Source organism: Asterias amurensis, chromosome 7 (genome assembly GCF_032118995.1).
Source record: "Asterias amurensis chromosome 7, ASM3211899v1".
In the NCBI taxonomy this organism is placed as follows: domain Eukaryota; kingdom Metazoa; phylum Echinodermata; class Asteroidea; order Forcipulatida; family Asteriidae; genus Asterias; species Asterias amurensis.
The window spans coordinates 19,819,869-19,834,609 of NC_092654.1; the positions used below are offsets into that span (position 1 = coordinate 19,819,869).

General features: G+C 40.6%; 1 protein-coding gene across 1 annotated transcript; it reads left to right on the plus strand.

The window, feature by feature from the left end:
• The first annotated feature begins 1,254 nt into the window (after window positions 1-1,254).
• LOC139939652 (uncharacterized) lies at window positions 1,255-11,854 on the plus strand. The gene is made up of 17 exons (XM_071935701.1): window positions 1,255-1,435; window positions 1,558-1,805; window positions 2,083-2,279; window positions 2,696-2,832; window positions 3,117-3,376; window positions 4,692-4,894; window positions 5,043-5,149; window positions 5,285-5,641; window positions 5,780-6,145; window positions 6,263-6,628; window positions 6,870-7,241; window positions 7,524-7,773; window positions 8,200-8,423; window positions 8,689-9,101; window positions 9,359-9,464; window positions 9,908-10,223; window positions 10,624-11,854. The coding sequence occupies exons 1-17, from the start codon at window positions 1,307-1,309 to the stop codon at window positions 10,785-10,787; spliced, it is 4,215 nt and encodes a 1,404-aa protein (XP_071791802.1). The 5' UTR covers window positions 1,255-1,306; the 3' UTR covers window positions 10,788-11,854.
• Window positions 11,855-14,741: the final 2,887 nt, after the last annotated feature.

Here is a 14,741-nt window from a genome sequence, read left to right on the forward strand (position 1 = left end):
TATAGATTTCGAATCAATGCTGTGAATTCGAATGCTGTTCCAGTAAATTGTTATAACTGACGTTTTTAATCGCAAAAAAAGTTTGCTCACAAAATTTGAACTGACTGTTTGCTGAGGAGTTGCCAATTTCGCCGAAGCGCAAAAACGGTCTCTGATAAATTTGCCGAAAATTACCGAATGCCTACAATAATGTACGGTCCATTATTTGAAAGTTTTTACAAGAGAGTTTTATATTAAAAAAAAATTGAGGAGAGGGAGATTCTCAAAATTAACACCACAAATATGTTGATCGTGGTTTTGATTAAATGTATTTCTTGCATTAATTGACAAAATAAACCCACAGATAAATCGTCTTACCGCAAACGTTACAAGGGATGTACAACAAATGTACGCCTATACCCACATTTTGTAAAGTATTGTTCAAGCTATTTGTTTGTAAACTAATCCTGGTTTCTATGGTTTTTGATCCACCCATGAGGTCTACCTCTTTAAGGACTATGACAAATGGTTAAGTAATAATCCACATTATTAGATTGTTTAACCTCTATGACCCCGTACCCCGCGGTATTAGTTTAGCTGCAGTGCACTAGCAATATATATTTAGAAGACCTTCCTTTCCAAATATGGACATCCGGACCACTGGTTGGTATTGGGACTTGAGTTTCGCTGCAAAGTATTTCTATGAATGAGACTCGAAAGTCCGTGGATTAGTTATCATCCCACCCGTCTGGGCTGCCTGCGGTTGGCCGGTGGATGGTCCACGTCATGAATATGCAGTACTTTCTTCCTATAACGTCATACGTTCTGACCAATTGACGGGGCAGCCCAGTAACGTCATCTCGTGCCACGACTGCCCATTGGTCGGTTTTCTGTGGACTGGTTAAATATTCAGATACCCCGGTTCTGTATGTGAGTTGACTGAGGAATGCGGCTGCCTATAGCCTTGATTACGGGTAAATGACCAGTAAAGCAAGACAAGTATTGATACGTGGTTGGCTGGTTTTGACACCTACGTGAACAACAAATACCTTCCGGGGCCATACAGGTGGCTTGACTTCTAGATACTATAAATATAGCTTCACGGTCAGGAACTAGGCATTAGACAGCAGCAGACGAAAGAGTAAACACAGAAAGCGCGGGAGCACAAGAAACTTTTACTATTACTATAAAGACATTTTTTCTACATCAAGCGAGGCAGTAATTTTTTCAAAGGCTTTGTCTCAATTTTTAACAACTTCAAAAAAATCCTTTCTACAGCAAGGCAGTACTTTTTTCAGAGACTTTGACTCGTTTGGTTGGAAGCAAAATGAGAGGTGTTGCAGTTTTTGTCGCCCTTTTGGCGTGCTCATTCCTCGAGCTTACGACGAGTAGAGAGGTTGGTCATTACAAAGGAGGATCTATAACGTGGAAAGCAGACGATGATAACCCAAATCATGTAAGTATTGAAGTCTCAGAATGGACCCCTGGGGAACCTCTTATCGGGAGCCTATGTATACATCTCTCTCTCTAGCAAAGGAAACGGCAAATTTAAGATTTGGTTTTCTTCCCGTCACCTAGGTTGAAATATTCTACCGGATGAACTTCAGGCATAGATATTCGAATGGCTACCTGCACGAGGCATGTACCACTCGAGCCATCGATGACCGAACGGAACTGAGTACTGAGGGTGCATTCCGTGTCGATGGTGTGAGAATCAGCTGGGCCAAGTACATCTGTACTGACTACGATGAGACTATGGACTGGTCTGCAGGATACTACATCATGCCTTACGTATTAGCACCGGGAGTAACACGTGTGGATATCAAGTAAGTATCGAGAATATAAAAACATTTAATGCAACATTTTCAACAAGTTTTATAATCACTTCACACACAAAAAGTTTGAAGATAATTATTTTTTTTTAAACCAAAATTGAGATCATATTTTTGCCAATTCCAGCGCACACCCGCTTCATACAAAGTGTTTCTAAAATTACTTTAAAAAAAATTGGTCTGTGAGATTTTACTTTTGTCAATTTCACAATTGTAGAAACTAGATGGCTTAAAAAGTAATAACCGTTATCCCCTCTCTCTAAACCGACAGTTTTGAGGAATGTTGTTGGCCGACAAACGTAGCGAACAACGGCAACGATCAGGGTAACGGCAGGGGCTGGAACATGGTTTCCACCATAGACATTACACCGCGCCCAGATACCGGACGACCAAACAGCCCTCCGGTATCAGGAAGTTTCCCCGTGTACAGGCTGTACAGAGGATGTAAATACACCAGATACATCAGAGGTAAGATACATAAAAAGACCCATGAGAAAGCAACTATTCAATGAATTGCACCTTGATTTGTATAACAGATAACGAAAATAAAGTCATGTCCCATCATTATGTATTTGTTCATCAAGTTTTTGATAATTTACCTTTAAAAGTTTCAGCTTCATTAGTCGTACATTTTTTTTTAACCAGTGAAAATCACAAAACAATGTTTTCAGGAGAGTCGCGTACGTTGTACATGCTAAAATATTTTTTGTGAAACTTTTTTTTTTACTAGTTTCTCAAAAACAACAGCACCCTCAGCGGGTAATCACCCTAGCAGGTATATCTTTAAACTGTATGTGAATCTGAAAACGTTTGTGTTTTATATCATACAAAAATTACCCGAACTTTTTAATTGATGTTGATGTTGTTGTTACTGTTTCCATTAGCTTGGGATGCCGATGGTGATGACATTCGTTGCCGATGGACCGACCCAGCTAGGAATGAATGCAACGCCGACGATGGGGACATTTGTGGGGAACCTTTTGTTGATTCAGGGAGACGAAAGAGCGGTGCTTTACTTGAGGTAAGCCGTGACACTTCCCTAAAGTTGAAATGTTTGCTTCACTTTTCTTAGAGGCTAAGCCCTCAAAGCAGGACATTTTTTTTGTTTTTGTTTTAACAACTAAGAAGTCTCAAGAATTCCGAAAATCTACTCCGCAGTAGTAGAATGTAAAGTTCTCAAAGAACATGATCTACACACAATCATGTTGTAACCACAAACCAAATTATACACTTAGTATTCAACTTATGCATTTTAAATTAACCATATTTTTTACTAAGAATTCGGTTTTGAATTTTATTACTTAGGACTCGTGCAAAATCACCTTCAACAAGCGCAACCCAGCCGGTACGTACGCCATGGCAGTCATGGTAGAGGACTACGCTCCATCTGATCCTACCACACCGTTGAGCAAGATCCCCGTCCAGTTTCTCATTGAAGTAGTCGACCGTGATGGCAAATGCCGTAAGCCGGAACTTCTTGGCGAGGATGGGACGTGTATCACCATTCCAACCGGTAGAGAGTATTCTATGCCCATCAAGGCTCGCAGCTCGGAACCAGGAGCATAGTGAGTACAAACAATTAATTTTACTATAGGCTTATTTGACTCTACAAAGCTCAAAAGGGTTCGGGTACTTGTTGTAACACGTCCTCAGATTTACATTAAAGTCATTGGACACTTTCGGTATAGAAAACAAATTAAAAGTTCACAGATTTACAAATAACTTACAGGGTTTACAGAAGGTAATGGTGAAAGACTTCTCTAGAAATATTATTCCATGAAATGCTTTACTTTTTGAGAAAACATTATAACAATATCAATTCTCGATATCGAGAATTACGGATTTATTTTAAACACATGTCATGACACGGCGAAACGTGCGGAAACAAGGATGTTTTTTCCCCGTTATTTTCTCCCGACTCCGATGACCGATTGAGCCTAAATTTTCACAGGTTTGTTATTTTTTGTATCAGTTGTGATACACGAAGTGTGGGCCTTTGGACAATACTGTTTACCGAAAGTGTCCAATGGCTTTAAACTTATTCTTAAATTACATTAAACTTGGTAAAACAATGTCACTGTATAAATACCATAACAGGTAAAAACTGGTAAACACATGCTAAAATATTTTTCGTTTCACTGTGACTTGTTTAACTCATTTCTCCAAAAGTGCAGCACCTCAGCAGGATAATATTTTAAGGGAAACTTTCCACCATCATTATCTCCGAACCGTGTAAATTTAATGTAAATTTGTGGACATTGTGTTTTGTGTCATACAAAAAGTACCCAAACCCTTCAACAATTGAATTCCTTAAAATCGGTTGTTAGGTATTTTGCAACTAAGCAGCCTCCCCCTTCCACAACGTTAAAACTATCACTTGCAGTTCGGGACCCGGATCACTGTGAGTACATAGCGTGTGAATTTGGCTTTCACCTTGTTACCTGAAAAAAATATTCCACGAAAACTGGAAGGTCACGAAAACAATGGACTACGACCCTGTGCTTTATTCAAAACGCTGGAGTCATGTTTACCACTTGGCTGAAGAAGAATGAAAAGGCAAAGTGATCCGAATTGTTGACCCAATAAAGAACAAACACCTCTCTCTATCTAAATGTTGACTTAATGTCTCTTTTTATTTCGATCTCGCTTTGTTCCGTGTAAGGCACTTCACTACAAGCCTCGGGCTTCACGAATAACGAAGATGCCTCTATATTTGCATATTGTCTGTTATCTTCACACTTACTACAATTGTTACTATTTAAAGGTATGGGGCCTACATATCGAATTCCCGCACTTGCATTGTTCAAGTTTGTTTTCTTCAAGAAATTTTTGAAGTAAAACTGAGTTTGAATTTAACTGAACTGTTTTTCGATTATTCAGCATAACCTCTTTTGAAACCATCAAGCCCTCTGGCGTCCATGCCAGTCCAGTCAGCAGAGTGTATGGAACTTATGATGAATTTTCAGTGACTCTTTCCTGGACACCAACCAGCGACCAGATTGGGCGTCACGTGATCTGTTACGAAGCCGAAGAGAACTATAAATACTCCAGTGACATGGCTTGCGTGTATGTCAATGTTGTTGGTACGTATTTTGAAGCACTAAGACTTTCTAAAGTATGTATGTAAGCAGTTTGTACAAAATGCAACAAAAAATTAAATACGGCAGCTGAAAAAAGTAACAAGATTTGAATGGAAATTTTAACTAAAATGTCAAAACTTTGTTGTTACAGATCCAGCTAACCTTGCTCCTCAGTTGATTGTTCTCCCGTCTGAATCAGCACCGTCCCCAGGGGCAACTCTTCGTGGAGACACCATTCAAATTACATACAACAAACAGGTAAATAAAGGCTCAAACTGTTGTCATACAGCTTATTCCAGGTGTAAAAACTTCCTGCAAACGGGTAAAACACAACGTTTTTAACAACATTGTAACAACTCAACCTAATCTGAATATGTTTTGTTTTCAACGTAGATCCGAAAGGCTTCTCGACCAACTTACGTTTCCATCTTGGACGCCAGTAACACCCCCATCTTCCGAATCGAGACTACTTCCGAACGAGTGTCCATCATTGGAGCTACCCTTACTTTCTCCCTGCCCTACGATGTTCCATTGCAACGAGGGGGTGTTTATAAAATCCGCGTAGATGAAGGAGCAGTGAGAAGCGGTATGGAGTGTGAAGCAGCGCCCTCAGCGGCAGAATGGGATTTTATTTTTGAGTCTTTCTGTGACGGAGACTACCGACCTTTGGCTGTGGTTCTGGAGGATTCGGTACCAGCTATCGGAGCGGAGTTGAAGGGGAATGTCGTTAGCGTTACGTACAACAAAAAGGTGAGAAGCTTTGAAAACTTGTATCGTAATTGACTGGATACTTTAGGTTAAAGTAGGCCTACAGTCAGCCCCCATTTTGGTACGAGAGCATGAAACCATGGACAGTGTATAAGTGTATTTTAACTGTTGATTTTTCAGATCTTAAAGCCAGCAGAGAGTAAATTTGTCACCATCTTCAACAGTGCTAACTCCCTCGTCTTTAGAGTCGACACGTCCACACCTGACGTCACCATCGACAGCAGAACCCTGAGTTTCGAACTTCCGTTGACTCTTCCACTAGAGTTTCAGGGTACATACAGGATCAGAGTGGATGAAGGTGCCGCTGTGAGTGTCAGAGACTGTGACCTAGGGTTAGCTCCAATGATTGAGTGGGATTTCGTGTTTGTGACGTTCTGTACCGAGGACGAGGAGTATGAACCCCTGACCGTCCTGCCGACAGAATCACTCCCTTCACCCGGGGAGGACTTTGCTGGACAGACCATCATGATCCGATACAACAAACAGGTAGGTAGAGATTGCAGAAACTTGTCTCATCCTAGTCATTGGAATTGTCTGACCGATGAATAACATGCAGAAGTTATTCAGTCAAGAAACTAATCATTGTATTGTTTTCTTCTTCAGATCCAACAACCAGCTGACACGGCCTACATCACACTTTATGACGAGTTCGATATCCCCTTTCTCCAAGTCGACGCGTCCACTTCAGAGGTTTCAGTAAACGGAAACACGCTGAGCTTCTCTCTTTCAACGAGTCTTCCATTTCAATTTGGGGGTGGTTATAAGATCCGTGTAGACGAAGGAGCCGTGATGAGCGCCCAAGACTGTGACTTAATAGCGCCCCCTATGGCCGAGTGGGAGTTTGGTTTTATCACTTTCTGTGACTTTGATGGGAAGTACGAGCCCCTTGATGTTCTGCCGATGGAGTCAACTCCTGCGCCTGGAGAAAGTCTCAGTGGACGAGTTGTGACAATCAGTTACAATAAAGAGGTAAGCAAATCGGTTATCAATCAAGTTTAGTTCATGTCAATGGTTGAATAACACATCATTCATTTGTTAAATGTTCAAGTTTCAGAGAACCAACATCTTTGGAAATAAGTAACGAGTCAAGGCATTCCATTCGTCTATTGTGAAACATTGTTGTGATACAAATCACAATTGGAAAGAGCTTCCTTTTTATTGATGACAGTGCCTCCTTCATGATATGTTGGTTATAATTGTTCTTCTTTAGATCAAGAAGCCGTTGCGACCAGCCTACATCTCTCTCCGTGATACCTTCGACTCTCTACTCTACCAAGTTGACGTCACCTCACCGTACGTCACCATCGTTGGTGGTAGCTCACTCAGCTTCACCTTACCGTTGACTCTACCTCTTCAGTTTGAAGACACCTATAAGATCCGTGTAGACGAGTGGGCAGTGGTCAGTGCTCAGGACTGCGACCTGTCCAGACCTGAGACGGCTGAATGGCGATTCACCTTCCTCACATTCTGCCAAGATAGCGGCGATAGCTTCGAACCACTCGTCGTCGTGCCGTTGGACTCACTGCCTCAACCCGGTGGAAACATCTCTGGGGATGTAATCAGAATTCAGTACAATAAACCGGTAAGTTTTCATAAAGTCCTCATGTTTGTAATGGGAGACTTTGGGACGCTAGGTGACAGCAGACTTGCCAGGTAAATTTCCATTGGTTACGTAGTTCTGAGCATGAGCACGTTGCCGTGAACAATGGATTTCACCTAGTAAGTCTGCCGCCACCAAGCGTCCAAAAAGTGTACCGTTCACTCCCTTTAAATTTATTAATATGCTCACCTCTGATTAATGACGTCATCATAGCCATTAACAACACAAAACAATGACCTCAAACACTTGTTTTTTTTAAAACAGGTCCAGAAGGTTACGTCACCTGCCCACGTCACGATACTGAACTCTGACGAGATAGCTATGTACAGGGTGGATACTTCGTCCGATGCCGTCACAGTCAACGGCAGTTCGCTGTCGTTTTCCATCCCGGTGGCGGCAGCAATCCTTTACGGTAGGGACTACAGAATTCAAGTTGACGTTGGTGCGGTAAAAAGCGCACAAACTTGCGATGTCAGGATCCCAACTGGTGCAGATTGGCGGTTTAGGCGTACAGGTAAGTTTGACAAGAAACTAGGATTAGCTTTAAACACTTGTTAACATCTTTGTTTGTTTCTTTGTTTGGTTGTTCCTGTTAAGGGAACTCGTCAAACTCTCACAATGTGAAACAAACGCAAAGTTGCAACAACCAAATCTCTCTCAAACAAACATTATGAATAATATGAGTTGCATAAATCTAGAAACTATGATCCAGTATAGACGACACTACTTACACTGTTCATTGTGAAATCAGTGGCTGGTTTGGGGATTCTAACCCATAACCTTGTAAGACAAGTCATACTGTCTAACCACTGGCTGACCAAATTATATTTGGCTGAACGTCACTGGCGTTAATTTTTCTACAACTAGAGTGCATACAGATTCTGAATACTTTTGTTCCTGAGGAATTTTTAAGTTATCTTAATATTTCTCCCCAAAACAGGTCGTCTGCTGCCAGCAAATATAAATGAGATGACAAAGTTTCAACCAACGGCAAACGCGGACTGCAGGGAGAATTTCATGCAGACCTTCGTGTCGAAACGTCTGGTGGGTGACATTGACCCCAAAGCAATGTACCTCAACGACCGTAACTGCACTGGGCGCGACTTCAACAGGACTCACTACGTCATCGGGACGTCATATGACGCTTGCAAGACGACAACGAGGGTAAGCATCTTAACAATTAAGTACAATGCAGTTAGTTCATATGCAGTTGTTTGTAAGACTTTTAAGTCAATACAACAATGTCTGCATTTGACAATACTGAATTTCCGTGGAATATAAGGCGAGAAAAGTTCTCAAAATAGCATAATCTACCTAGCAAGTACTATACACTTAGTGTTACCGCACACTAAATATACATTGATATTTCACCATGCAATGCCTTAAATCCCAGATAGGATCTAAAAAGTTTTATTTTTTTCCCTTACAGGCTTCAGAAAAAGGAAACTTTCTGGCGTTTGAGAACGTGGTGTACATCCCACCCAAGCCTTACACACCAGGCAGCGAGATCACACGAAATCACTTCATTGAAATCCACCTGACCTGTCACGTGGATGCTTCAAAGGTCAGCTACTTGTCCTTTGACCCCAACGTCACCACCATCGTCTACTACGAGAAAGGCTATGGCAACTTCAATTTCTCACTAAGGATGTACGAAGACGAGAGCTACTCAAGGGCTTACAACATGAAGGAGTTCCCCGTTGGAGTTCAGTTGAAACAACGCATGCACTTCGAGGGGCGTGCCACCTGTGACGGCAACTGTGACCTCATGATTGACAGCTGCTGGGCCACACCCACCACCAATCCATTTGACGCTACCAGGTTCGAGTTTATTGCCAATGGGTAAGTCAAGTCCATTTTGTGAACTAGATTCACATTGGATCCATCTTTTCGAAATCTGATTTTTTTCCCCCGAAATAATTGTCAAAGAGAATGTAACTGTTTCTCACTTGTGAATTACTGCATTATCTCCATATTATCGGGATGTAAACGTGCAGATGACTGAAAAGCAATTATTACTTAAAGTGGGCCCCTGATGATGTTACCCCTACTGGTGAATCTATTGTAACTATTTTGTTCTCTATTTGTGTTTACCCCAGATGTCCAATTGATGACACAGTGCGACTCTTGACTCCACCTTCAAGAAAAACGGAGCGATTCGTCATCGACTCATTTGCCTTCTTAGGAGATAACATCCATGGATTGGTAAGTCTAGAAACTACAACTTTAACAACTGACAACTTAAGAAAAGTTCTTATGTCGATTTATTTAAATGAGCTAATCTCAATAGTTTATCATTTTAAGTGAACCGCTTACAATTATCTCAGCACACTGCAAATTTTGTACAAAGTTAAAAGGTTAAAAGAAACATGTTTAAATTAAGGTAAACAACGACTTTCACAATCAGAACGAAACAATGCGATTTCACTTTATATATGACTTAAAAGATTCATAGCTACTGACGGAATACTGGCTGCACTAATGTTTGATGAAAGATGGTTCCATGGTGAGCAACAACAGAGAATGCTCGAATACTACAAGATTTATATAGTCATGATTATAATTCAAAGGTTGTAGTTCCAGTCAAATCTCACTGCACTGCCATCTCATGGTGCTAATTAAATGAGTTTATACTTAAAAATGTGTAGGTGTACGTGCACTGTGACATGAGAATATGTGACGTCAGCGACCCCAACTCCAAGTGCACTGTGGGATGCAGCCCAAGAGACCGCTCCCCTCAGGTACATGACGTCATTCCCCCATTCAGCCGCAGACCAACCAGCAGAGGTGACGTTCCAGAGTCTGTAGCTAGACCTGACGTCGATCACCCTTACATCCATAGACCAATCAGAGGCAGAGGCGACGTTCCAGAAACGAGATGGAGACGTGACGTCAGTCAAGCTGGATCCTCTTCAGGTGCTTACCCAAGCACCGGAGGCCAGCTTAGATTTACAAATGACCAAGGTACAATAGTTGTTTTGTACAAATTATTATAACAAACTAAAGACAATTTCCAGATCTCTGGAGGGCGCCCTTTCTCATAATTGACTTTGAAATTTCACTTTCCCCACATTCAAATCTTCATAAGATCGTATAAAAGTAACAAATTCGAGGAAACTCCATGTTTCGGCCATTCATTGGCTTGACAAACCGATTGGCTGCAATGTTGACACTCTCAGAGCCGGTCCAAAAAAAGTGTTAAAACTTCAGTAAACGGCTTCACTCTCTTCAAAGCCACTCTCTGATTAAAATTCAGCTTTCATCTTCATTATTCTTTTATTTAAGAGCTCAGATATATGAAGCACCTATGAAGCACCTATATGAAGCACCTTAACAAAACAAATTGAATTCTTTTGACTTTCAGATGTCCGGCCACAGCCAGCTAGAAGCCTCATGTCAGCCAATGCAGACGCCATAGAAATCGTCATGTTAGGAGCCATCATTCTTCTCTTGCTTATTCTGGTCGTCATGCAATGTAGGCGGGTAGGATCGACGGCTGGAGGAAAGGCAGCTATTGCTGATGTTTAGTAACAAGCTGAAGTAGACCCAATTGAACTGTTGTATTGTTTGAATTGATGTATATTTTTATACTGGGAAGGACATAGAAAAAGAAGTACTATCGTCGTTATATTTGACAAAAACTTGATTTTTAGAACCGTTTACAGATCTTGTTGTCTTTCAAATAGCGATTATACCCTTTGAATTTTGTCCCACTGTGCAATAGGTAAGAATATGAAAAATATGCTTACATTTTTAGATATCTAAAAATCATAGATCAATTGGTTTACGATATTTATTGCTTAAATAATGTGTTCATGTATTTCAAATTCGTTTCCATCTATTCAGACGTTTTTTGATAATTTGCTAAATGTTTGGGGTATACCAATGATTCAGGTATCGGGATTGATGTATAATAGTTTAGGTACCAGCGGTTGATGGTACACATGATTCTGTACAATAGGTCTCAGTGGTTGATGTCCAACAAGTGCACGTAACAGAGATACTGGGCACAATTTCATAAAACTGTTATTCAACCCGAAAATACTGTTTGGCAAAGTTGCAATCATGTAAACTTTATGGAACTTTGACTCCTAACCGGTTTCTGCTAGTTAAGCATGATTTGTCGGTGCTTAGCAAGTTTGTATGCTTACTACAGGATTTATAAAATTGGGCCCAGCCGTCGATTTCACAAAACTTAGGATTAATCTTAGGACTTAGGACGAGTCCCAACCCTGCACTGTAGCATGCAGACCTTAAGATTAATCCTAAGTTAAGACGAGTTACTCGTCCTAACTCGAGATAAGACGAGTCCTAACTCTTTGTGAAATCGACGGCTGGTTCATGTATCTATGATTGAGATAGAATAACTCAGATACTGCCGATTTAGAAGCCTGCACGATGGTCTAGATACAAATGGTTCGGTACTAATTTTGCAGGTACAAATGGTTCAGGTATATCAACGGTTGTTGTAGGTACCATTTGTGCAGGTGTCTGTGGTTGAGATAAAATTGTTCAGATACAGCTGATTCAAAACCTGCCCGATGGTTTAGATACAAATAGCTCGATACTAATTTTCCATGTACCAATGGTTCAGGTACTAAAAGTACAGATACCGATGTCTCAGGATCTTTTATTGATAAAGGTATCATTGGAGTTCAGATACCACTGGTTTAGTACCTGTCCGATCGTTAACGTACAAATGGTTAGGTACTGATAGTACAAGTACCAATTGTTCAGGTACCAACGGTTAGGTACTAGAGTACTGACACCAATGGCTCAGGTCCCGACTTTCATGAACAATTGTTATGTACAAAATTGTACTTTGTATGATTTGACGGTTAAAATTGCTTGATTTGAATAATTTTGTTCTTTCCATGCTATTTATTTCCTTTGTCAAAACGAAAAGGTGCTGCATATTTATTCAAAGTAAAATATGAATTCAGTATTTGTTTTTGAAGATATGTGTATAAAATTCGTCAGTGTAAGTATTTTTAATAGTTCATATTCAATTAGTTTTAAATAGGTCTGTTAGTGGTGGATGTTATACGTGGTATTATTATATTTCATAATTACTACAATTGGTGATGCCAATCAATGCAATATTAGTGATATTAATGTGATTTACCTCTTCGGTTTAGTTCATAATTGCATGTATTCCATTATTATTAAATCATTGTATGCATGTTGCAAAAGATATTCCGCTATTTGTATGTTTCTAATAAAACAAAAACTTTTGAAAAAACAACAGTACTAATTGTTAAAAGTTTATTCGGCTAGAAAAATATCATCTCCTGAAATCACGGATCGAAGTGCCTGTATTGATGGAGATTCCGTGCCCCCCCCCCCCTTTGGAGATTCAAGTGTGCCCCCCCCCCTTACGCCAAATTGTGAAAGTTGAAGCGGTGGTCGGCCGACCATCGTTTTAAAGGCACAGGGGTGGATTTCACAAAGGTAGTCCTAACTTAGGACTAGTCCTAGGCAATGCTAAGAGATAGGACTGGTCCTAAGTTAGGACCAGTAACTCATCCTAACTTAGGACTGGTCCTATCTCTTAGCATTGCCTAGGACTAGTCCTAAGTTAGGACTACCTTTGTGAAATCCACCCCAGGACACCTACCAATGGTAATTGTCAAAGAAGGCCAGTGTTCTCACTTGGATTATTGCGTACATCTACGTTATATAGGATCAAAACATTCGGACGGTTCAAAAACCAAAGGTAGATGTGGCCTTTATACCTACACATTTTAAAATTCCGAACGTGAACTCATCAAAGTTTGCTCATTTTCAACATCAATATTTATGATCAATCACAACACAAGCAGTCATTGAACCGAAACTCTAAAACACAAGAAGTTATGTTTTAATTGGTTTATTTGTTGTCTTTGCGGGCAGACATGTTGTGCGCTAAGGGGGTGGTTAATCAAACCAAGCCCAATGACCGCATTGAATTTGACCTAGTCTGGGTGTGACATCCTTTATTGGTGTTAATTTCACAGCGGAACATGTATAAATACCGCAGAGAGTTACAAGGCAATCATGGTGATGACATCCTTGACCGAATGATGGACAACTGTTTGGCAAACAGGGGGTGGAGGTTGATGACTCCCAGTACAAGGTTGACAGTCTGTGCGGTCAGATATATAAAGCACCGTACACCTTTTCCTTTTGCACAGAAGGATCCCCCCGAAAAAAACTCCAAACCCCACTAAAGAATTCCTAAGATTCCAAGCACACAATGAATACAAAACAGGGGGTACATCATTATATCCAGCACCGAAGTGAAAGAGGTGTTTATTGAATATAAAAGAAATTACTCCCTCTACGATTTAATTAATTAGTTTATTTATATCATTTTTTTTTAACTATACGTTTCTTGACAAAGGTGTTATTGTAAGTATGGGGAGAGAGTGTGAGAAAATGATCACTTGTTGCAAGAATGTGATGTGTTTTGCCTCGACAAGGGTTAATTAGAAATGACACGTCGCCAGTGGTCATCACTTCCGGTATAAACTTTCATACAAAATAATATCTATATATATTGGTTTGCGGTAACACCATGTGTGTATATCTACTTGCCAGGTAGAGTTGTTCTTAGGGAACTGTCTTGCTTTATTCTACTGCCGTAAAATAATATCTGTTTTCTGTTATTATAAAATGGTCTCAAGAAAGTTGAGGGATGGAGGACAGAATCCCGGGAAGAGGGGTTGATTCTCCTGCCACACGGACCGTTCCAAAGATGGCATAACGTTTTGAGTGTAGTTTTAGCTAAAGACACCAGATTCTTCTAATTCTCTGATAAGAAGACTTGGTCTATGACGAACGTATAAAAGCCAAGTTCAATTGAAACCTAGATATTCAACTCCAGTGGGTTTCTGGAGTGAAGCAATGGACTAGTAATTGCGAAGTTGGCGTGGCTTTGTTAATTTGGGATCATGTATAAGTATAACAACCACAAAAATGTGGACAGTGTAGAGTCTCTGTCCTTACTCTATGATATTACGTAATGAACCACCTGGGCGTGACGATGGCTGGTTGGCCATAATGGAGGAAGAAATTCCTTCCTTCATGGTCTCCCATGGCTATACACTAGCCCTGGTAGCATGGCTTATGTAAACTGAGGAGTCGAACCAGGGCTAGCCATATTCACCAGCCACGCGGCAGTGTTTCTGACAGAACCGGGCAAGAACCATTATTTGTCCTCATTTCGGAGTGCAATGCGTTGGGATTCAACTTTGAAATGTACACATCAGGTAAGACGGTACATCACTGTATTATTCGTTTATTTGGGGAGTCAATATGCTATACCCATGGAGGAATGCTATACCTAACTCCATGATTATACCATAGAAGTGTACTGTGCAAGATTCGATCTAGTCTTGATTGGAGGCGTACATTTTGTCACAGACAACACGAATTACTGGAGAAGAGATATCTGTATCATATTGTCGCCTGTCTCTCCTAGCCAGTCGATGTTGCGCCCTC

Excerpts from the sequence above, each read along its gene's own strand:
- LOC139939652 (XM_071935701.1), top strand. The coding sequence starts at position 1,307 with ATGAGAGGTGTTGCAGTTTTTGTCGCCCTTTTGGCGTGCTCATTCCTC. Across the intron at positions 6,629-6,869 it reads CAATCAGTTACAATAAAGAG|ATCAAGAAGCCGTTGCGACC; the intron begins GTAAGCAAATCG and ends GTTCTTCTTTAG. Across the intron at positions 10,224-10,623 it reads TAGATTTACAAATGACCAAG|ATGTCCGGCCACAGCCAGCT; the intron begins GTACAATAGTTG and ends TTTGACTTTCAG.